This window comes from Gorilla gorilla, chromosome 5, assembly GCF_029281585.2.
Source record: "Gorilla gorilla gorilla isolate KB3781 chromosome 5, NHGRI_mGorGor1-v2.1_pri, whole genome shotgun sequence".
Taxonomy (NCBI): domain Eukaryota; kingdom Metazoa; phylum Chordata; class Mammalia; order Primates; family Hominidae; genus Gorilla; species Gorilla gorilla.
Window position 1 is genome coordinate 86,141,639 of NC_073229.2, and position 23,880 is coordinate 86,165,518.

The window sequence follows — 23,880 nt, forward strand, 5'->3', positions numbered from 1 at the left end:
CTTCATTTTATATTTTATACAAAAGGATTCTCTTATCTACTTATCAGTCAGATACATCAAGGGAGTGGCTCTATGTCTTGTGAGTTTGACAGAAATAACTACCATGTTCCATAAACATGAACATTTGTTCAGACTATTATAATCCATGCTCAGTTGTTTTTATTTATTCTGAATTAACTAAAAATACAAGTTCCTCAATCTCATCTAATTCTTTTTTGTTTTCAAAAAACATGTTTTCAGCATCTCTTTTATATCTGGACCAGGGGATACAGGGAAAGTCCCTGCCCTCATGGAACTTTGTTCTCCAGGGAAGAACTAACAATTAAAATAATAAATGAGATAATTACAAATTAAGGTAATGAATGAGAAGAAAATTTTAAAAAAAGATGACATAGTGAAGTAATTTGGGGTTATTTCATCATAAAGAGTTCCCTTTTAAGAGAAAAAAAATCTTAGTTGAGACCTGAATAGAAGGAAATGGCCATGTGCAGATCTGAGGAAAGGATATTTCTGTAGAAGAAACATGATGAACAAAATCTCCAAAGGAAGATAGAGTAGCATGTTTGAGAAATAAGCAGCAGCTCGTGAACTTGCATGATTAAAGAGATAATGTTTTGATATAATGTTGAGAGACAAGCCAGAGATAAAGCAGATTATAAAAGGTCTTGAGAATTAGGTTAAGTTTTGATTTTATTCTAACAAAAATGAGAGGGCATTCAATTATTTTAAGTGGGGAGTTATAAGATCTTTTTTTTTTCTTTTTTATGTAAGACAAATCTGTAAAGAATTTATTGGAGAAAGGTAAGACTAGAAGTAAGGAGATTGACTGAGAATATCACTGCAGTCATACAAAAAAGAGATGGCTATTATTTCAACTGAAGTGATTAACAGTGGAGAAAAAAAAGACATCTAAGATGGTCTTTTAAGTTAGAACGGAAAGGATCAGGCACTAAATACGAGGGTGAGAGTAAGAAAACAATCAATCATAGTTTCCATGTTGTTTTCTTAGATCACCGGATGGATAATGGTTTCTTTACACAAGATGAGTAGGAACATATAACACTGAAATTCCACTCTTACGTATATACCAAAGAGAATTGAAAGCATGCATACACCCGAAATCTTACACACAAATATTCATAAAAGTGCTATTCATAACAGCTGAAAATGTGCATATTAGAAAGTGATTGTGAATACTCAAAAGTCACAGGCTTAGAAATTACTTGAGAAGAAGTTTACAACTTAGGGTGATCCTTGATACAGAGTCAGCTTACAACAATTAAAAAACTAAAAATAAACAAAAACAATTACCCCCCTCCTCCCCCCCCACCAAAAAAAAAAACAAAAAGCTGGGAAGTGGGAGGATCTGATTTGCAGATTTACAACATTATAAGATTCAAATATCCACTTTTCAACAAACATCACAAGGCATAGTGAAAGAAGGAAACAGGAAAAGATGGCCCATTGAAATGGAAACAAAAAACGTAACCAACAGAACCTTCCTGAATAATACCTCGCGGCAGATCTACCAGACAACAATTTTAAAATAATTTTCTTAAAGATGCTTAAGAAGTAATAGAGGATGTGGAGAATGTAAAGAAACTATATGAACAAATTGGAAATATGAGTAAAGAGATATCCTAAATAGGAACTAAGAGAAATTCTGGAGCTGTAAACTACAATAACAGAAATATGAAATTCACTGGAGGGACTTAAAAGGCATATTTGAGCAGACCGAAGGAAAAAAATAGTGAATGTAAAGATAAGACAATAGAATTTATGAATTCAGAGAAACAGAAATAAATAAAGTTTGAAGAAAAGTGACCAAAACCTAAGGGAATTGTGGGATACCATCAAGTGGACCAACATACACACTGTGGAAGTCTCAGAAGAAGATGAAAAGCAAGGGGCACAGAGAATGCTTGAAGAAATAATGGCTTAAATTATCTTACATTCGACTGAGTAAAGTCAAAAATATGAACATCCAAGAAGCTGGCTTATTTCGCTCAAAATTAAGTTTCTACGATTTTTCTGCTGTTGTGTGAATTACAATTATTGTGATTACATAATTATATAGACATCTAATAAATATCTTTTACATAATATTATTTGCATAACATGCCATTTGCATAATATTCAATGTTCCCATTAAGACCCTAATGGATATTTTAAGGAACAGGCCATCATTAAACTTTTTTTCTGCTAGGTTTTCTCACAGTTGCTTCTCAAAAAAAAAAAAAAAAAATCTTGTTTTGGTCACAGAGTGGAAAGTACCTATAGATCTACTTAATATCCCTTTTGAAAAGATTAGGAGAGCATTGTGGTATTGGAGTTAAATGTCTCTAACTGACTACAGGTAACACATGTTTTCTTTTAGGCCTGAAATTAATGCTATGTTTATATAACTTCCTAAATGAAATACAATACTTTTGGGAGAAAAATAAAAGTCATCTCTTGCTCTTAGAGAGGACAACAGAGTAAAAGAAATGTTCTGAGCCGATAAATAAAGGTAGGTAACTATGTCTGCTCTCTTGGAGTCAAAATTTTCTCTAAAGGTCAACACCATACTAAACACAATGCTAAAAACACAATTACTAAAATGCTAGTCAGCTCCTCCCGAACTCTGTACAAATTTTGCAGATGCAGCTTTGATTTGTTTTATTCCTCTTGAGAGAAGGTAGGTTTCACCAGAGTATTTTTGTAAATAGTAATTTTCCTTAGAAAATTAAATCTCAGCTGTTTAAACGTTAACAGGGTCTTTCTGTTATGGCTGTAAAGGATAAGCCAACCAAGGATTGACAACAAAGAATATGAAAAAGAAGGCAACCATTCATTTGCCAATGAAAAGAGCAGAAGGCTGAGAGGTGATTATAAAAGTTATCCAGAAATAGATGACTCCGGACAAAAGTAGCAAATGAAGGGAGTGGATATATTAAAGATGGAGAATCTTGTTTCTACTGTCCTCTGAAGTTATGGTGGTAGCAAATTCAAATTTATATAGTAGCCAGGTAAATAGCCTAAATAAGTACAGTTGACAACTCATATGAAAGGGAGAGTATATGTCCCATCTCAAGGAGGTAATGACTCCTCATAGCCAGCCTGTTGTTACCAAAGTGAAATGTATGCCCAATGTTTACAGGTCTTCTACATTGTAATAAGAAGCAAAAATTAAGGGTATCATGTAATGATCTAACTTATAAATATTATCTCACCTTTATAACTTATCTTGCCCAACAAAACAGATCCAGACTATATTCAACCTGTGGGCCACATTTAGCAAGCTGCCTAATAATTAATTAAATGTTGAAAACCAATAGTGCAGTAAGTCAAAACTCCTATCTTCTGATGATAGAAAATCTGGCTGGCTGGTGATTTCTTGCTGAGGACATAGGATCCAGCCCAAAGTTTCTGACCACAACACATGGAAGTGGAGGTCAAGATGCAGAAGAAGGAGACCATCTCTTATAGCCCCTCTGCTTCCAGGGAGTGGTAGTTGACTCCCCTGTGCTTAGAGATGAGAAAATGTAAATCAATATCTCACCTTTCCTTAATCCTCACCCACTTTAAAGCCTCAGTTGAAATCTAGAGTTCCAGCATCATCAAAATTATGATAATGAGAGTAAACACAGGAAAGCTAGATTATCTTAGAGTCTCAAATGAACATAAACAGCATGAGTCAGGAAGTCTAACATGTTCTTTGCACTTCCCCCAGTACCTAGACAAGTTGGCATGTTGTAGGAGCTCCATAAATGGACCAGGAAGTATAACAGGAACTTCAGGAGTGCAGTCACACTTAGTAAAGTGTGACTTGATCAATATGCTCACATGATTAAATTTGTTTCAGCCAGATAACAGTGGGAACTGTTATGAAAAAGACTAAGAGATAAAATGCTAAAGAGACTAAAACAAGGTAAGATCTGTAAGGAAATAACAAGGAACTAAAATAGAGCATTGTATTAGTCTGTTTTTACACTGCTGATAAAGACACATCTGAGAATGAATGGGCAATTTACAAAGGTAAGAGGTTTATAGGACTTACTGTTCCACAAGGCTGGGGAGGCATTACAATTATGGCAGAAGGTGAAAGGCACATCTCACATGGATGGCAGCAAGCAAAGAGCTTGTGCAGGGAAACTCCCATTTTTAAACCCATCAGATCTTGTGAGACTTATTCACTATCATGAGAACTGCACGGGAAAGACCCATCCCCATGATTCAATTACCTCTCACCGGGTCCCTCCCACAACATATGGGAATTCAAGAAGAGATTTGGGAGGGGACACAGCCAAATCATATCAAGCAGTGAAATTAATTTTCCACTACAACACCAGAGGAAAGAATCCTCTCAAACATGGGAGACACTTTTATGTGAAATCCAAAAAAGTTGATCCCATAGAAACAGAGAGTTAAAATGCAGTTGCCAGAGGCTGGAGGAAGGAGCAAGGTGGAGAAAGGGGTGATATTGATCAAAGGGTACAAATTTTTAATTAGAATAGAGCAATATGTTGTAATGACATCACATTGTATGGGTGCCATAGTTAATAATAATGTATTGCATATATCAAAATTGCTTAAAAATAGATTTTTAACATTCTCATTACAAAAAAAATTATCAGTTAGTGGGGAGATGGATATGTTCATTAGCTTGACTGAATCTTTCAACAATGTCTACATAAATAAAAAAATCATATTGTGCCTCATAAATATATAAAATTACTATGTGTCAATTAAAAATAAATAAATACATAAATTTTACAAATGAAAAAATAAATGTGGCACATTTTTTTCTTTTTACATTAGAAATATTAGGGCCAAGATTTCAAATTGCAAATGTCTTCAAAGCTCTTTGCTTTCTAATGGATTATATTTCTATTTATTTTTCCCATTAAAAGCCACAATTAAATGGCCTGGTAGTACTTCAAAACTTTGATTTTTAAGTGTCTTTAAGATTTCTTTAAATTTGACCAGTTTGTATGAAACCACAGCACATTTCAGCTGAATAATGACAGTGCAGAAAGGCACTTTGTTACAGATAAAAATCATTGACTTTTGGAGATGCCATCAATAGTCATTTAGACTAGAATATTTCAGTCTCAAAAGTAAAGATATTTTCTCCTTTATAGGCAGCACATTGCATTTTATATGGTTGTTAAGATTTATAGATTCATTCTCTAGCTTCCATAGGTGAAGTAATTTCAGACTCACATAACCGAAAGAGGTAGAATTTCATTGTATCGAATTCTCTTTTCTTCCCTTTCTACTCAACTAGTGAAAAATCTGTTTTTCAAATTGTAATGTCTCAGATACTGACAGTAAGGATTTCCATACTTTAAAAAGTATGCAGTATGCGCCATACCTGGGCTTTGGGCACCTTCACTGGATTCCTTCCCGTTTTGATTTTTAAACTCACTATTTTAGTTTGGATTCTGCTGAAATCAGAACTTAAGATGGAGGCTTGTGTGCAGTAATGCATTTGGTAGATGATTTTAGGAAGTAAAATTGAGGGGCTCGGGACATGAAATCAGAGAATAACGAAGTCAGTAGAAGAAATCTTATTATGGTTACTATTTGGGCAATGACTAAATAATTACATAATGACCTTTAGAAAGTTAATAACATATAATCAGGATTATCCATAAGTAAAGCTGGTGATTAGAATATTTATAAATTACCTTCCATCCCTAGTTGTTTGAAGGGTGTCTTAGGAGCACTGACTTCTTGTATTTTGAGCCTGAACGTGCCTGTATGCTAAGGTAGTTCACATCGTGTATGAAAAGATCCTCAAAGGGAGCAAAGACTTGATATAAGGAACTGCCATGATGAGGCGAGCTGAGATCACTCAGTACAGCTCATTCCAAATGCAACTGAAATCAGAGGCTGACCAAGAAAGAGGATGTAGCCTGGAGCACCAGAGTCATTTGCTATGTTTACTGCAGGAAGTATCAAGGCCTGCTTTCTAGAAATATACCTGTAGGTCTGCCTCCCTCCATGTACTCTCTGATCTTCCCCATTCAATTGACCCCAATCTTCCAAGAAGCCAGTTGTGTATATTTTGCTTGGAATGCGCTTTCTACACTCAATTCTTACCTCAATTTGCACCAATTTGTGTGTGTGTGTGTGTGCTGAGGAAGTTGGAGAATTAAAATGTTCATGCTTTGGGTCATAGGTATTAGGTGTGCTCTTCATAATAACTTTGCCAGAAAGCCCTGCACTTTGGGAATTATTGAGCTTTTGTGATTACATATGGCAATGTAATCTTGTATTTTGAGTTCTCACTTATGATTAGAACTTCAGTTGGGTGCTCCGGGCTATATCTTCTTCCTTGTCCAGCCTCTGATATCAGTTGCATTTGAAATGAGCAGTTCTTAGTGGTCTCAACTCACCTCATAATGAAAGTTCCCTATGTAAAGTGCTCACTGAGTCTTTGCTCCCTCTTGAGGGTCTTTTTCTATACATAGGAGCCATCCATGTATAGAAAGAAACTATGAACAACTGAAGAAGAAGAAACACTGAACAACTAGGAATAACAACCACATCAGAGCCTAACACATTAAATCATCCAATAACTATAATTTTTGGTACCACTGGTCTTTAATTAGGTCATTCTAATTAAAATGTTCTTACATAATTTGTTCTGTAATGTTAAAAGTGTATTTTAATGTTCTATCTATTATATATAATTTATCTGAGGCCAATTACTCTAAAATATGTGATGCCCTAGAAAACTAAATATAGGTGGATAATGACCTATAAATATATGATAATTGATGTGTTTTTAATAGACATTACTTAATCTCAAAACATTATTATCTTATTTTGTAGAGTATAAAAAATTAACTGCTTCAAGATTATTTTATATTATATAAAGAATCACCAATGATAAAGTTACTTGTCTTAATTTGCTATTGGTTTCAATTTAGAAAGATTTATTATGAGTTAGTGAATAATATAAAAAGTCTAAATTTTGTGTTTTACTTCACCTCTAGATTTACTATAAAGAACAATTTTACTTTGTAATATTACATCAAATTATATCCTATCTGAATTTAAAATTAATGTTATATACTCACATATATTGTATTTTAATTTAGAATGAACCTGATTCACAGGGTTGTAAAAAATTCTCTAGATTGTTTGCCACAGTTTCAAAAAGTCAGCATTTTAAAAGTCAGAATTTTATTTCTTATTGGTTACTAATTTTTTAAATGTTTTTTATTGGCAGCATGAGAAGAAAATTAAAAGAGAAAACACTTTATGAAAAACTATAATCACTAAGCAGTTATATGTGTTAACATTCAAAAAGTTTACATTGTATACAATTAAAAAATTAACTTACTTGAAGTGAAATATGATTTTATTTTAAAAATTTTTGTGTGCCTTTAATGTCCTAGGCACTCTTGTAGGTATTGCGATAAAATAATGAACAAAAGAGAGAAATTCCTGTCTTCAAGGAGATTTAATTCAAGTAGTAAGAGAGAAAATAAACAGTTAAGTGACAGACTTATCAGGAAGTGCTAATTGCTAGGAAGGGAATAAAAGGTAATTGAATAGAGTGACATAGTGTTATTTTTATATAATGTAGGTAGGCTTGTAAGAGAAACTTCTATACAAGGCCTGATAAAATAATACAGGTAAGCATGCTATCGGAGGGAAGTGATACACACCCAGATAGAATAGCAGAGGCCAACACTGTGGAATTGAGGGAGAAATTAGATTAGAGAGGTAGCTAGGGGCCATATTTACAGGATTTAGCAGACCAATGTAAGGAGTATGTGCTTTGTTCAAGTATTTTGGGAAGCTACGGAAGATTTTGAACATGAGAGTGAAGTGATATGCTTTAATTTTAAAATGATCACTCTGGGTGCTAGATAGTGAATATATTTTAACATGAGAAAAGGGAAGATGGAGACAAATTAAGATGTCATATTTCAGGCAAGAGATGGTGGTGGCTTAGACTAGTATCATTGCAATATAGGTTGTGAAAGTGGTTGAATTAAAATGTATTTTGAAGATGCAGCCAATGGGATTTGCTGATGGACTGCATGGAGATGTGTGAGCAAAGAGTTAAGAATAACTCCACAATTTTGGCCTGAGAAACTGGGTAATAATGATGCTATCCACTGAGGTGGACAACACTAGGCAGAATACAGTTGGAATAAATCCTCAGTACTAATCAGTCTGAGGTATTATATGGATACCTGAATGAACATGTTAGTAGTTATTTGGGTATATGAGTTGAGAGTTCAGGGGAGACACAAAGATTCATAGAACATATTTGGGAATTATTAGTATATTTATGGTATTTTTTAAATGGTTGAAATTCCTGAGTCAGTGAACATATCTAAAAATAGAAATAATGACGATCTAAACAATTATGGGATCCACTAATAGTAAGAGAAAACAATGATGAAATTGATAATTGCGGAAACATGGAGTGCAAGTTTACAAGGCATTTTACATAAACAAAATAGGTAAAATGCTACTGATAATATGACCACAATGTGGAAAGAAAATTTGCCTTTGAATATGGCAATGGAGAATAATTAGTGACCTCCAACAAGAAGAATATCATTTTAATCTTGGGATTAAAGCATGATTGGAAGTGGGATTGAAAGAGAATAGGTAGTGAGGAAATGGATATTCAATAGACAGCAGGTTTCAAAATTCTTTTTTTTAAACAAATCGAGTAGTAGTTTAACACTTTTTACACATTGTAGAAAGATTCAAAAACAAAATGAGGAATAGGTAAATATTTATTCATATGCTGATAGCAAGTGATATAGTATGGAGAGAATAATTTATGCTGGAGAAAATAAATGCAGGATAAACTTTCCTTAACAAAAAATGAGGCTGGGTGCAGTGGCTCACGCCTGTAATCCCAGCACTTTGATAGGCTGAGGCGGGCAGATGACTTGAGGTCAGGAGTTCGAGAACAGCCTTGCCAACATGGTGAAACCCCATCTTTACTAAAAATACAAAAATTAGCTGGGTGTGGTGGCGAGCACCCGCAATCCCAGCTACTTGGGAGGCTGAGGCAGGAGAATTGCTTGAGGTGGAGGTTGCAGTAGCAGAGATTGCACCACTGCACTCCAGCCTAGGCGACAACAGTGATACTCCATCGGAAAAAAAGAAAATATGATAATAATAATGGAGAGAATCCATACAGCAGTAGGGCAGTAGGGTTGACAATAGACAGGAATGTGGAAAAACAGAAAATGTAGTCTATGAATGCAGATGCATATAGTTTGGTAGTTGTTAGTGCGAAGATAAAGAAGCTTTCTTCTGATGGCTTTTATTTTCTCAGGGATATAAGAAACAAAGACAATTGAAACTTCAATAGAGAAAGGATTGATAATGGTGTAAAAAGATAAAGCTAGAATAGTAGGCTAGGATACTCGGAAATTCAATTGATTCAGAAGAAGCAGGATTGTCAGGCAGCACCAAGGGCTTTCTTGAGATTTGTGGTCAAGAAATCAAGGTAAGAACATTCATTCTCATTCTCTCTCTCTCTCTCTCCCTCCCCCCCCCTCATAATTTTTCTCTGTGTGTGTTTGCGTGTGTGTGTTTCTTTAAGCACATGCATTTTTTTTTTCTGACAAGTAAGAGTGATTTTAATAATGAGTCCTATAATGTAGGCTGGGAACATGGGAAATAAGGATATTTTTTTTTTTAACAAGAGTCAAAATTGGCAGCCTGAAAATAGCATTAATGAGCAATTCTTGGAAGACTTGTATTTTCCTACTCACCTCTTCAGCTAATGTCATGCCAGCCTCTTGGTCATTGCTCTGTGCTTCTTTCCTGCTGCAACTTCTATCCTCCTGGTGTTTATTTTGCCCTGTGCTAGAAACTGCATTGATATTTTACTCTCTAAAGTTCCATTAACACCCATTTTTGTTTGCATTATAGAATTTCACTAAGGGTTTGAAGAAATAATTTAGAGTACGGTAGAAAAAATAAGTTGAATTTTATGTGTTGCCCTTTTAGCAATTTGTTGGCTTTTTTGGACAGAACTATCTAACTGGCCCTTGGGTTCTGGCTCACCAAATCTTGTCAAATCTGTTTTCTCACTGTGTATGTCCTCACCTCTATCTCCACCTATCATTTCCTATGAAGGGGAAAAGACCCACCAATAATGACATTTCAGCTTTCTAAAATACAATAGCTGGCTTTGATGCTCACTCACAAATAGTATCAAAATCACCAGTCAGGCATTCCCATTCATTCAGATTTTTCAGTTAGCATTTTGGTGGTTCTCTCTTAGACATTAACTGATATTCAAGGATTTTCTCATATTAAAGGGATATCTCTAAATAAATAGATACATAAACAAGAAAATAGCACATACACACAGAAAAAAAGAAATTTTGAAACACTGAGGCAAGGCAGGAAAAAAACACACAAAAAGCTTCATAAAGATTATTTTAGAGAAAATATAAGATATTTTGTTTGTGAACATTGCAGAATGCACTAAAAATATTAGGTAAGATAGACAGTTTTGGGGAACTGAAATGAAAGCTAAATATTAACAATGTAATAGAGGCACTGGAAAAGAAGATGTAAGTAAATCCTCAAATGAGCAAAAAATAAAATTAGAGAGGAATATTGATATAGTTACAATATTATTAACAATGACTTCTGACTAATAACATTTTTGATATAACTATGTGGGGAGGAAAGAGTAAGAAAACATATTTGGTTAGGGGGATAGTGATAAGCTAAGTTTTAATTATCCATAGAAACAATTAGATATGTGAAACACAGAAGAGAAAAGTTCAAGAAATGGTAGTATAATTGTGCCATTTAGAAATATAGAGGTAAATATCAGAAGTATTAAGAGTGTTGAAAGAAGTTGCTTCTGGAAGCAGGTCTGCTGTGTTTTATATTATTCTCCCACCTCCTCAATCCTGCTTTATACAGGCAAATCATACCTTTTCCAGAGCTGTCACTGGTATAACACCTCTTTCTTCCTAGTGTCATTATAGAATTAGTTACCTGATTCTGTAACTGTTAAGCATAGTCATTGCTAAACACAGGGCCCTCATTACACATAGGCGGAAAAAGCAAAGCATTTTGAGGAATCTGTGAATTTGTAAGTCCTTTAAAATCAGATTAGTCTTTCTACATTGTATATTTTTTTCCTAATACCTCAAGACTGCAAGACTGCTAACTATAGCTAAAATTCTGAGGTGCTTCCCCTATTTAATTTATGATATGATGGTGCTTTTTTATATAATTGTATATACATGCTATGAAGATTCTAATGTCCCATAGACATATCAAAGCTTCTTTTTTGCTTTACTCTCTTCTTCTAATTATTCAATTACATAAAAATATAAATATCAGTTAGTAAGGAACTATTTCATCTTTATATGTAATTAAGTGTAATTTTGGTTCTTGATCTCTCTCTACCTCTCCCTCTCTATACACATTTGTATATCTGTGTTTGTACCAATATATTATAGGCATCTTGAACCCAAACCTAATCAACTTTTTCCATAGCTTTCCCTTAATGTTCCATTTAAATTCACTTCCCCAACTCCTTACCTTCATCCTGGTCCCCATAATCATTTGTTTTTAATTTCTTTTTAGAATTTTTCCTGTGGAAAGTTAATACCATATAAGGCAATTAAGCTATTATATCTCATATATATCTATATATACATATTTGTATATATTTACAGGTTTGTGTTTATATTTTACACACATACTTATATATAAGAGATTTTATATATATATATACACACACATATATTTGTATACACACACTCTAATATGTATATTATACTGGCCTTATTTTATATATTATGTATGTGTATAATATATAAAATAAATGTGAATAAATTTTTTTTTTTGGTCATAGCTTTCTGTCAGAACTTTGAGAGTTAAATCCTCCAACCCTTCTAGGAAGTAGTATTGCCAGTCTCTGACACACCTGGCCTGAATTGATGCCTGAATCAATTCAGAATTTACTACATCTATTGAGACACTTTGTCCATCCTGATTACTGCATAACAAGTTCACCTTATGTCTCATGCTAGTGCATTAATCCAGGTGCAAAAACTACCCCCTAACAATTGTATGTGAGCTGGGTTTTTGTACCCTTATCATCATTTTTTTGACATTAAAAAGAAAGCTCATTTCTCTCAATATGAGAAGCCTAAAATAGAGTTAACTGAAAGTCATACACATGAGGACAAGTTATTGATTGTAGTGGCAGGAGACTAAGTGCCGAATGATGTTGTATAACAGATTCACTGTGCCAAGTCTAAATGTCTGGAATATCATCTGTGGGAAAATTCAACTTCTTATTTTAGCCACTATATTTTAATATTTTAGCATTTTTTGTTAGCAAAGGTAATCTTATCTGGATGAATATATTCAGTTATACATTTTTTTCATATCTTTGGAAATATCTCTGATTACTTTACATATTTAGTTGGATTTTGTTCAATATCTCTCTTTACCGTAACATAAGCTCCTTTAGGGTAGGGAACCTTCTCTGTTATGTTCACCAGACTTTACTGAGAGTTTTCAACAAGGCTTGGGACGTAAGAGGCACATACACATTTGTGACATTAGCAAATAGAAAATGCAATTGCACTCTGCGTCCATTCATGGTTATAACTCAATAAAATAAGATATTGGCTATTAAAATTTGCATCTGGATAGTAAATCTAGAATATAAATCTTCAATGTAAACTCCGTACGTTTTATTCTTTCTTTGCAATTGTTCCTCTTGCCATTTGAGCTGATTTAAGGGCTTACTTAAATAAACATTGTTTTAAGAAAAGCCAAGGACAGTCTATAAAATAAGTTAATTAAAAGTACTATTAATGTTTGTAATTCAATGATATAAACATCATTTTTCAAAGTGCAATTTCAATGTGTAAGATCCAGCTTTTGATAAAAGAGAAATGGATTTGCGAGTTCTAAGTGATAAAGGCAATTTTATAATGAGGTTTTGGATTTCAAATGAGGATGAGACAGCTTGGACATAGTAAGCAAAGCCCATGGAAGAGAACATGGACATCAAGAGTCTATACCAGTACACAGTACCCACATACTAGGGACAATGTCTTTCTCCATTGCGTCCAGATTAAAAGAGCAAAAGAGTGATGGATCTCTGAATAAAAAAGATATTCAACTCCGAAACTGATATAACTGAATTTTGTCTTGAAAAAGTCACACATCGACTTGGCACATTGACATTTTCTTCTGTTAGATGAAATTTTACCCATACATTATATGGAATTCATTATGACACAAATAACATATATTTTTGCACATTTGAGTTGTGAAAGTGAATTTTAAATCTTGTCACATAAGGGAAAAGTGGTTGAGCACAATTCAGCTGCCTGTTTAATGTAGCTCCTGCCTACATTAACAGAAAAAGGAAATGGTAAATGCTATGTTAATAATGTTGCTGTCGTTGACAAAAAGAAATGATTACTATTAATCTAAAGCTAAATATAATCAAATACCAAATATTTTCCTAAATGTTTATATCTATAGACTTATAGTTGTCAATCAAACAAAAAATAAACACTAAACCCTTTGTGTTTAAATTATTACAGATGCATAATATGTAATTAGAAATTTGAAGTTGCTTTTACATCTTTTATTTCCCATTCAATTAATTATCTTTATATTCTATTTTAATATATCTTGTTAAACTAGGAACTCAGCTGACATATTGTACCAGAGTAGACTAAACTTTGATGGAGAGAAGAGATAAAATGGTGAGCAAGTAGATTTGGGGAGTCTCCTCAGATGAACTGATAATTAAATCAGAATTTCACAAAACTATAAGTTCAGTGGATAAAATGGGTGATATAGAAGAAAATAACAGAAGCCAAGAGTCTAAGAAAAGATTCCTATACAATAACCAAAAATGTACAATTGATCAATTGTCCATATTTTCCCAAACTATGCTTCTTTATACATGTACTCAAGGCAGATTGTTTTACTTCTTATGTAGATTGGGCATTTGGCAAAAAACGTATTCAGAAGACAGCTTAGTTATCTCAAGCAGAAAATATTATAACTGAATACAGTCATATGTTTGCATGTGTATATGAAACATACCCAAGAAAAAATGTGTATCGCTTTGAAGCAAACATAATTATATTTTATTATTCTGAACTATTGAATTGTATATGTTTTCTACATGGCATTATTATCAAAGTTATTATTTCTGACATAGGACTTAGGCATTTTAAAAATATTTATACTTTTCTAGTAGATATATAAATATTAATATAGATATAAACACAAATGTAGACATGACTACATGTAATCATATTTAAAGTCCTTAAGCACAAGTTCATAAACTTTTATCTACAGATTAATAATATATAATTGTGTCTACTTAAGAGGAGACTTCTTGCTAAATGAGTGAATATTTTAGAAAGCAATATAAATTTATTTATACTCATCTTTCCTATATTTAAATCACTAATAATTAAAACTCAAATTCATAAGCCAATATTCTTTAGGAAAGACAAAGTTAGACAATACTGCAAATCTGCTGATAAACTGATTTATATCTTTTGCAAGATAAACTGTAAGCCTTTGATTATATGCCATCACTTGTGTATTTCCTGTTCATTAAATTCAGTCAACTCACTACGTGTGTAAATTTGGACTCTATTTGTGATAGTGTTAAATTGAAAATACTCTAGATAAATTAATTATAGAATGGCTTTAAATAGTCAACTTTGTAAATGTTTATTATCTTCTTCCAATTCTAGATACCACAAGTCTTCATAAGAATAAGAACCGTGTCAGCCTTGATCATCACAAAACCTCAGCAGCTAATAGAATACAAAGCATAAAATGAAGCAGTATCGAGTTAATCACTGATAGCTTGTGTACATATTATTTAATGTGTTCTTCAAAGAATGCGCTGATTTAGATAATTAAGAATCATAAACTTTCCTGGTCAGAGTCTTGAAAAATTTATATCCTTAATAACTTGGTTAAATGTATCCATAGGTGTAGGCAAAGCTAAATTTTTCTGAATAATATATTTGGTTACCAAATTTTAACATATTTAATATTGTATTTAATGTTATTTTATCTTTCCTCTCTATCACTAATACCATTACATTCACATTTTGTTTTTTTCTGATGGAGCAAAGCTAGAGTAGAAATAAAACTGGAATTAGAGAGGGATGTGTATTTTGGTTCCGGCTCTGTCACTGCCAGATGTATGATCTTGAACAATATACAAAAGTATAACATCCTTGTGTTTTAAAGTTTAAGATTCTTTAAGTAAAACCTTGCAGTGTCATGACTCTCCTGAAATGGAACAACCTAAAAATGAATAGATTTGAACATCTCACAAAACAGTAACGCTTTAGGAGCCTTGAAAAAAAAAGATTTCCAGAGAAGGCTAAGAAAAATAAATGCTATTAAGTGTCTGAGAATAAGAAAAACTTTATCTGTCCATGTATGAAAGAGAAGGTCAATTTGAATGTCAAAAGAGCATGTACAGAAAAACAAATACATGTAACTTTCTTGAGGGGGAAAACTTCTTTTTGAATGTCCAGTCATGTATCTTTCTTGGTTTGAAACCAAACTGTAACACATATTTCATAATATTTTTTCTATATTCAACTGTAAATTCTGAAAGTGGTACACTTTTAATTTCTTATCTTCCAGTGAACCTAAAAATGGACATGTGAGCAGTTTTGCTCAGTGACATATTAGCAGGTTTTGACTGTTATTCTAAAAAGGTTCTCCTTACAGAAAGACTCAATACAGTTAGCACCACTCTTTTCCCTTGACTCAAGTGTAGAAATAATGACTTAAGTCATTGCAGCAGCAATTCTGAATGCATGAACCTATAATCATGAATTAAAAACTAAGAAAACCATTACCCCATCCTGGTACTGTCAAGTCACTGGACCAACAACCATTAGCTGTCTACCTACAGAATTCTTATTATGTAAGAAAAAATGAACCCTATCTATTAAGGATAACAAATAATTGAGTTTTCTTTTACTTGTAGCTGTACCAATATGCAAACATATATTAAAACATCTTAAATCATGTGCCGCTGGTAACATCTTAGATATATCATTTTAAAACAATGCTAAGTACCATATTTTGAAATGAAATTAAAGAGGTTATCAAAAGAAAAATAAAGAACATGTTAATCTTTCAAATGTTGATACATTTAAAATATCAGAGCAAGGTGTTATAACAAATAATTTTACAAAATGTGTTTCTTAGTCATGTTGAGCTCAGTGTGTTGTTTCTTATTTTAATACTTCTAGCAGCAGTAACAACAACAAGGTGAATGGCATTGCTGAGTGGATATATATGGTTCTACATTGATAGCTCAATAATTTTGAAGGTAATGGGCAATGCGAAACTTAGAAAGTACACTGTTTTATAGTTGAAATTTAATGTTTCTTGTATATTATATGTAATGAACTTTGCAGAAAATGATACTTTTTAGGAAATATTAACTTAATCTGATAGTTTTTGTGTATATGAGATTTGTTACCAAGATTACCTCTGAAGCCATCAAGATTTCTCAGGAAAGACACCTTCATATTTCTTTTTAAGGTCACGTAACTTTCTCTCACCTTTTGATTACTTATTCTCTGGAAATACTTCTAGTTCCTTTCCATTTTTGCTTGCCAGTATAATTTCCATGTGTCTTGTATTATTTTATCCCCGCTGGCAGAGAACCTAATATTAGATGTATTTAACTACTCATCCCTCAGGATAGAAATCCATATGATTTTAGTGCTGCACAAATCAGATGTTAATAAACTGAGATTTGAGATGTAAATACATTATTGTAATCTCTGTGGGAATTGTGTGAAAAAATAAATATGAAACAAAATAACACAAAAACTATATTATTGTTAGTCCCATATCATTAATACTACTATGCCTAAACTAAAACAATATAGCTTTTTGTATTTTGTAAATGCAATTTCCCACCAGAAATTTAGAGGGCTAATGCCTCTACCTTCTGTAAGCTCCCTGATGACTTTTGCCTTTATGTTTGGATAAAATTTATGTCGTGAAATGATTGATACTGACAGCTAATGCCAATCTTCTTTTGCTTTACGTTTAAATTCACAATGGCTGTCTTTTTTATGTAAATATTTTTAATGCTAAGCATATTCTAGAAATGACTGTTGTGTAACAGATATAATAATGTTATTTCTGTTAGATTATCCATCCAGAAATACTTTTTCCTATATTATAGCCATGCAAACTTACTAAAGATAAATTTACTGTAAAAGATAAAAATGTAAGATAACTTAAAATCTAATCTTAGGATTTAATAAATTGAAGATAAAACACATAATTTTACTTCTTATTAATTTCTTTTATAAGAGACAAATTATCTCTTGACATTTTTGCCCTGTTTGCATCTGGCAGGTTATTTCAGGTTTTGGAGTGTAAGTATGAGGTTTCCATTTGCTTGCAGACAGAAATATGTTGCTGCACATGGGACAGATATGGATTTACCTGTATAACCAGGGGCACAGAGGCAGTTGTATCCATCAGTCCTGTAGACACAATTTTCTTCATCTAGACAAGGTGAGATTTTACATTTATTTACATCAAGTTCACAGAAGGGCCCATGGTACTCAGGTTCACAATTACAAAAAAATCTGGAGAAAAGTGGAGAAATGAGAAATAGCCATGTAACAATGATAATCATGTATTATATATGATTCATATTTATATTTTAAATTCAAGACATTCAACTTAATTGAAATGAATAATATATGTATTTCATTTTATTCTTTGAAAAAATATAGCAATTCCCCTTGCAAAATTTTGTTCTGCTCAAATGTTCTTTATGTGTGAAATTTTGAAAAACAACATGTTGGGTAAATAATTACTGTAACCTGATAAATACTAGTATCAAAATATAGATGAGGTCATGTCCTTTGTAGGGACATGGATGAAGCTGGAAACCATCATTCTCAGCAAACTATCACAAGGACAAAAAACCAAACACCACATGTTCTCACTCATAGGTGGGAACTGAACAATGAGAACACATGGACACAGGAAGGGGAACATCACACACCGGGGACTGTTGTGGGGTGGGGGGAGGGGGGAGGGATAGCACTGGGAGATATACCTAATGTTAAATGACGAGTTGATGGGTGCAGCACACCAACATGGCACATGTATACATATGTAACAAATCTGCACGTTGTGCACATGTACCCTGAAACTTAAAGTATAATAATAATAAACAAACAAACAAAAAAAGAAATAATTTCCAAAGGAGATATTAAACTGATCGAAACTGTATACTTAGCAAAAATATCTCTTCATAGTTTTTCCTTTTAGAAGTCTAGATAAAGAAGCTTTAGCAACTTTCCATAAAATGTTTTTGAGCTAGATTTCTATTTAGATTTTTTAGGAAACTCTTCCTAATTAACTTCACTCATCATTTTATAACCACAGAAGTCTAACATTCCCCATGCTCATCCTTTTACTTCTTTAACCTACATTAATTAATTGAGCACCAGACATTAGTCATGTACCCATATTCAAGTGTAAATTAAACTGGAGCTTGCTTTTGAAAGTCTCAGGAACAGGACAGGAATACAGATATGTAAACATTACAGTAAATACATGTCAATTGAGACAGGTCCTGTTAAAGCATGGCTAACTGCTAGACAAGAGGTGACAGAAAAGGTCTTACTCAGTATTAATAAAGAAGGAGCAGGATCAGTGTTTTAAAATTCTGAATATGAATGAAAACATGCAGTATTTTTCTTTCTGTGCCTGGCATATTTCATTTACAATAATGTCCTCCAGGATCATGTATGTTGTTACAAATAACAGGACTTCATTCTTTTTCATGGCTGAAGAGTATTTCATTGTTTATGTATACTACATATTTTTTATTCATTCATCTCTTAAGTAAAGTAAGCCAGACAGTAGGGGAGAGGGGATAGGAAAGGTTGATTGATGGGTGCAAAATTACAATTAGAAAGGAAGAATAAATTTGGTGTCCTATTGCACAGTACGGTGACTGTAGTAAACAGTAAGGTATTGTATATTCAAAAGAGCTAGAGGAGAAAATTTTGAATGTTTGCACCACAAAGAAATGATGAATGTTTGAGGTGATCTCTATGCTAATTATCCTGATTTGTTCATTACAAACAAATGAACAAATGTGCTGTAATACAATATATTATGTAGTATAATGATACAACATATTCATGTATCAAAACAACACAACAAAACAACACATAAATATATCAATTAAGTGTAAATTAAAAATAAAATTAATAGAAAAAGAAAGAGTAAGGAATCTTTGTATCAGTTGAACAGAAGGCATTAAAATGTCATGTGCAATGGGATACTGGGTGAAAGATTAGAGTATTTCCCAAGAGCTCTTCATGTGACTAGGGAATTGACTATAATCATCTTTTTGGAGTAACACTAATCCAAATACTAACTTCTTGAATTTTTGTTCAAATAGTCAAACTGTTTTTCTCCATCTTATTCATTTTGTGAATATCTCCCATCTAGTGAGAAGTAATGTAATGAATCTGCTAAATGTCTTACTAAAATCAAGATATGTTTGTTAATAATACTGTCTTTGCTACTTTGTGTTCTCACTGAATTAATGATGATTCCAAGGAATCACAGAATAGAGAGAAATTGGACACAGAATTCTCAGAAATAGCAGTGAAAGGTATCTCAAGAAATGATTTGTTTCATATTGACAAATTTTAAAATGTTATATTACTATAAAAACAATGACTTTCATTTCAATTTATGTATTTCTTTCATGTACTTCTGACAGTTCTATTATATTTTTAGAAGTTTCAAAATCTACTTTGTATTTTGAAATATTGAATACTAGAAAATTATTTGGGGATATCTTGCTTTTTCAGTGATTTATGATAATCACCACCAATTGTTTCAATTTTTTAAAAATAGTAGTTTACTACTTAATTTATAGAATTTTCTCTCTCTCTCATTTTGAAAATCAGAAAATCATAACATCCTTTGTCTTTTGCTCCCCAAATTTTGTTTTCTGTGATTTTCATTATCTTAAATATACTTACTTACTTGTTCCATAAGTTAATGGGAAATTTTTGTGAAATGTCTTTTTGTCATGATGAAGATGTGGGTTTTGCTGAGTATTAATTTTTTTTTGTCTGTATAGTTATCTTGAAGATACACGAAAGGATTCAGATTTTGACACCTACCCAGAATTCTTGTTTTTTCAATTATGATTTCCTTCTGAATTTTGCCTTTTGAACCCTTTGTTAGTTTTTACTAAATGTTATTGTTGCGGGAAGTCAGGGACCCCAAATGGAGGGACTGACTGAAGCCATGGCAGAAGAACGTGGATTGTGAAGATTTCATGGACATTTGTTAGTTCCCCAAATTAATACTTTTATAATTTCTTATGCCTGTCTTTACTGCAATCTCTAAACATAAATTGTGAAGATTTCATGGACACTTATCACTTCCCCAGTCAATACCCTTGTGATTTCCTATGCCCGTCTTTACTTTAATCTTTTAATCCTGTCAGCTGAGGAAGATGCATGTCACCTCAGGACCTTGTGATAATTGCATTAACTGCACAAATAGTAGAGCATGTGAGTTTAAACAATATGAAATCTGGGCACTTTAAAAAAAGAACAGGATAACAGCAACTGTTCAGGGAATAAGAGAGATAACCTTAAACTCTGACCGCCGGTGAGCTGGGTGGAACAGAGCCATATTTCTCTTCTTTCAAAAGCAGCTGGGAGAAATATCACTGAATTCTTTTTCTCAGCAAGGAACATCCCTGGGAAAGAGAATATGCGCCTGGAGGTATAGGCCTATAAATGCCCCCCCCCAAGGTGTGCCCATCTCTTATGGTTGAGACTGCAGGGGTAAAATAGACCCCAGTCTCCCATAGCGCTCCCAGGCTTATTAGGAAGAGGAAATTCCTGCCTGATAAATTTTGGTCAGACCAGTTGCTCTCAAAACCCTGTCTCCTGATTAGATGTTATCAATGACAATGGTGCCCGAAACTTCATTAGCAATTTTAATTTCGCCCTGGTCCTGTGATCTCGCCCTGCCTCCATTTGCCTTGTGATATTCTATTACCTTGTAAAGTACTTGATGCCTGTAACCCACACCTATTCGCACACTTCCTCCCCTTTGAAAATCCCTAATAAAAACTTGCTGGTTTTTGCGGCTTGTGAGGCATCACGGAACCTACCGACATGTGATGTCTCCCCTGGACGCCCAGCATTAAAATTTCCCTCTTTTGTACGCTGTCCCTTTATTTCTCAAGCCAGCTGACGCTTAAGGAAAATAGAAAAGAACCTATGTGAATATCAGGGCAGGTTCCCCGATATGTTATATCCATTTTTTTGCTTCCATGTCCATCCTTCAAATGTATTTACTCTAATTTAAAATGAACTTCTCAAAAAGTTCTGCTTTTTTGTTTGCTCTTTAACATTTATCATGTAACTTATTTTATGAATCTCAAATATGTACCTTACGCTTCTGATTTTGAAAGTGATATCACACAGTAAATAAACATACATGTACTATCTCAAGACTTATGGAAGTTTATTTTTCTAAAGTTTTTGACATACAGATAACTATGTGAAGAATTATTTTCAATAATATGAATCATAATGATCCTTTCTTCTAAGAATGCTTTGCTTCTACTTCAATAACCTCTCTTTCCTTTTTGCTTTCAATCAAGACCATTATTTTTTCTTACTTTCTACACTACTCCTGAAATCTGAACTTTTCAACATTGCAAAAATATGCTTTACTTTTACATAAATTCCAAACATTATTAAATTTCAAGAATCTGTTAAATCACAGATGCCTGTTCAACTGGAATGTTGGGAGTCCCTGCTTTGTTAATAATGATGCAAAAAGGCCCTGGGATTCTAGAGTCCATTTGGACATTTTCTGAATGGCATCTAAAATTTCGTAGAGATAAAAAAAAAAATCATTGACATTAACAGCAGCCCTGGTGAAACAGTTTACAGAAAATATTCAACTTATATTTCTTACTTTCCACCACACTAAACAATATGAGGGCAAATTTGTGTGAAAATAACATTTTACTCTACAACAGAGCAACTACCTTTAATCCTTGTCTCTGCTTTCCCAGAAAAATTTAAATGTTTTTATTTTCTCTCCCTCCTTTCCTCCCTCCACCTGCCCTGCCCTGCTCTCTTCCTGCTCCCTGTGTCTAACAGGAAGGGCAAGCACAATGCTGAGCACTTGGGACGTTTTTACTTTGCACTTAACATTGGCCCTTCAAAACGTTAAAAAAATAAAAGTGCCTAGGGTATGTCTGAAAAGATCCTCATCAAATTTTTCCCCTCCTGGCCTCTGGCTATAGTGTGCAATTCTTTCAGCTTTGGTATAATTTTCCTTTCGCTATTACCTGCTGAGGGTCCCTTTATGCTAACCACCTCTAATAAGGCTAGAGAAAAATTAAATGTAAACCTGATTTTTATCAATGTCCTAAGTGATCCAGTCAAATGTACAGTAAGTACTGCATTTTATATTAAAGGTCCCTAAAGTATACCTTCCTTTGATAAAACTCAATTTTCATAGCTTTTAAAATATACATATATGATAATATCTTCTATCTTGAGAGAACAATTAAGACCATGAAATATGTATTTTTGATGAAATAAAAATTTCTCATTTAAATAAAAAGCTTTTACTTCAAAAGTTTTAGAATTAAACTTAAATATATTGTCAAAGTATTGAAATAATTCATATTTTTAATTTGACATTGCCCTAAAATTTTTCAAATAGGTGTTCAAGATACTTTTTCAATCACTAAGATGCATTTTAACAGTGACTTCTGAAGAAAATTCAACATATTAAAATAGAGATAAGGAAGAGTAACTATAATTTGCATAAAATGATATCTCCAAACTATAAAAAGATGGAAAAATACAAGATAATCACAGGAATTTATAGCCCCCAAATTAGCCATGATTACATTTCATTTACATTATTCTTATATACTTTTTCTTGTATTCCAGATGAGAGAGGAATTAATAAGTAGATGTATTATTTGTATGCTTCTGAAGTTATTTTAAAATATAATTATTAAATAGATTGAATAGTATTACAAAATCCAAACATAACACAGAATGCTTTAATGAGAGTTTTGATTTTAAAATGTGTTTGTAATAAGATTAAATCATACTTGTTTCAGTAGATATTTTTTAAAAGCTTACATTCAAAATAAGAAAATGAAACCACTGGTGAAACTTTCTGATAAGGACTTTTTAGCCTATGTTAAAGCAATTCAAATTTTGAAAGAATTTATAATGTATTTTAAAGCATTTCTACTTTTTCCTTGTGATATTATAACTGCATTCGTGAACCACACTTCTTTACAATGAATGACAATTTTTACTTAGAATATGAATAATCTATTTTATATTTGCAACATGTCTTTATTATGTTATATATAAATATATGTCTACATTATTTATCATACTCACAACATGTCTTATTATATGTTTTTATTATAATTGCATGTGGATGTGAATCTGATTTGAAACAGTGATGTTATCGTAAATTCTCTAGTAGAATAAACATCATTTGGATTGATGACTGTTTCTAGGCAAACAATTACAGAAGAGTAAACAGATTTTTGTCTTTTGGTTAAATGCATATTAACCAATCACTTTTAAATTTGTAACAGTGAAGAATTGCTAAACCCGTGAACACAACAAACTGAATGGTCACAATATGCTTGTTGGTAATGATCTTGCTATGATAATCACATCAGCCAGGCACTTGGAACATTTTCTTCTATTTTTTCTTTAAATGGACTAGCCACTGTTATTGTAATTGTTCTTGCAAATTCTATTTAGTTGTAAA

At 32.7% G+C, this 23,880-nt stretch overlaps 1 protein-coding gene across 1 annotated transcript in view; it reads right to left on the reverse strand.

Moving 5' to 3' along the window:
- Positions 1-23,880, reverse strand: part of LOC101154316 (eyes shut homolog) — a 436,121-nt gene that overhangs the window by 392,550 nt on the left and 19,691 nt on the right. The window contains exon 4 of the mRNA XM_055391317.1: positions 17,497-17,642. Within this exon, the coding sequence (XP_055247292.1) occupies positions 17,497-17,642 (146 nt within the window). The remainder of the gene's footprint in view (positions 1-17,496; positions 17,643-23,880) is intronic.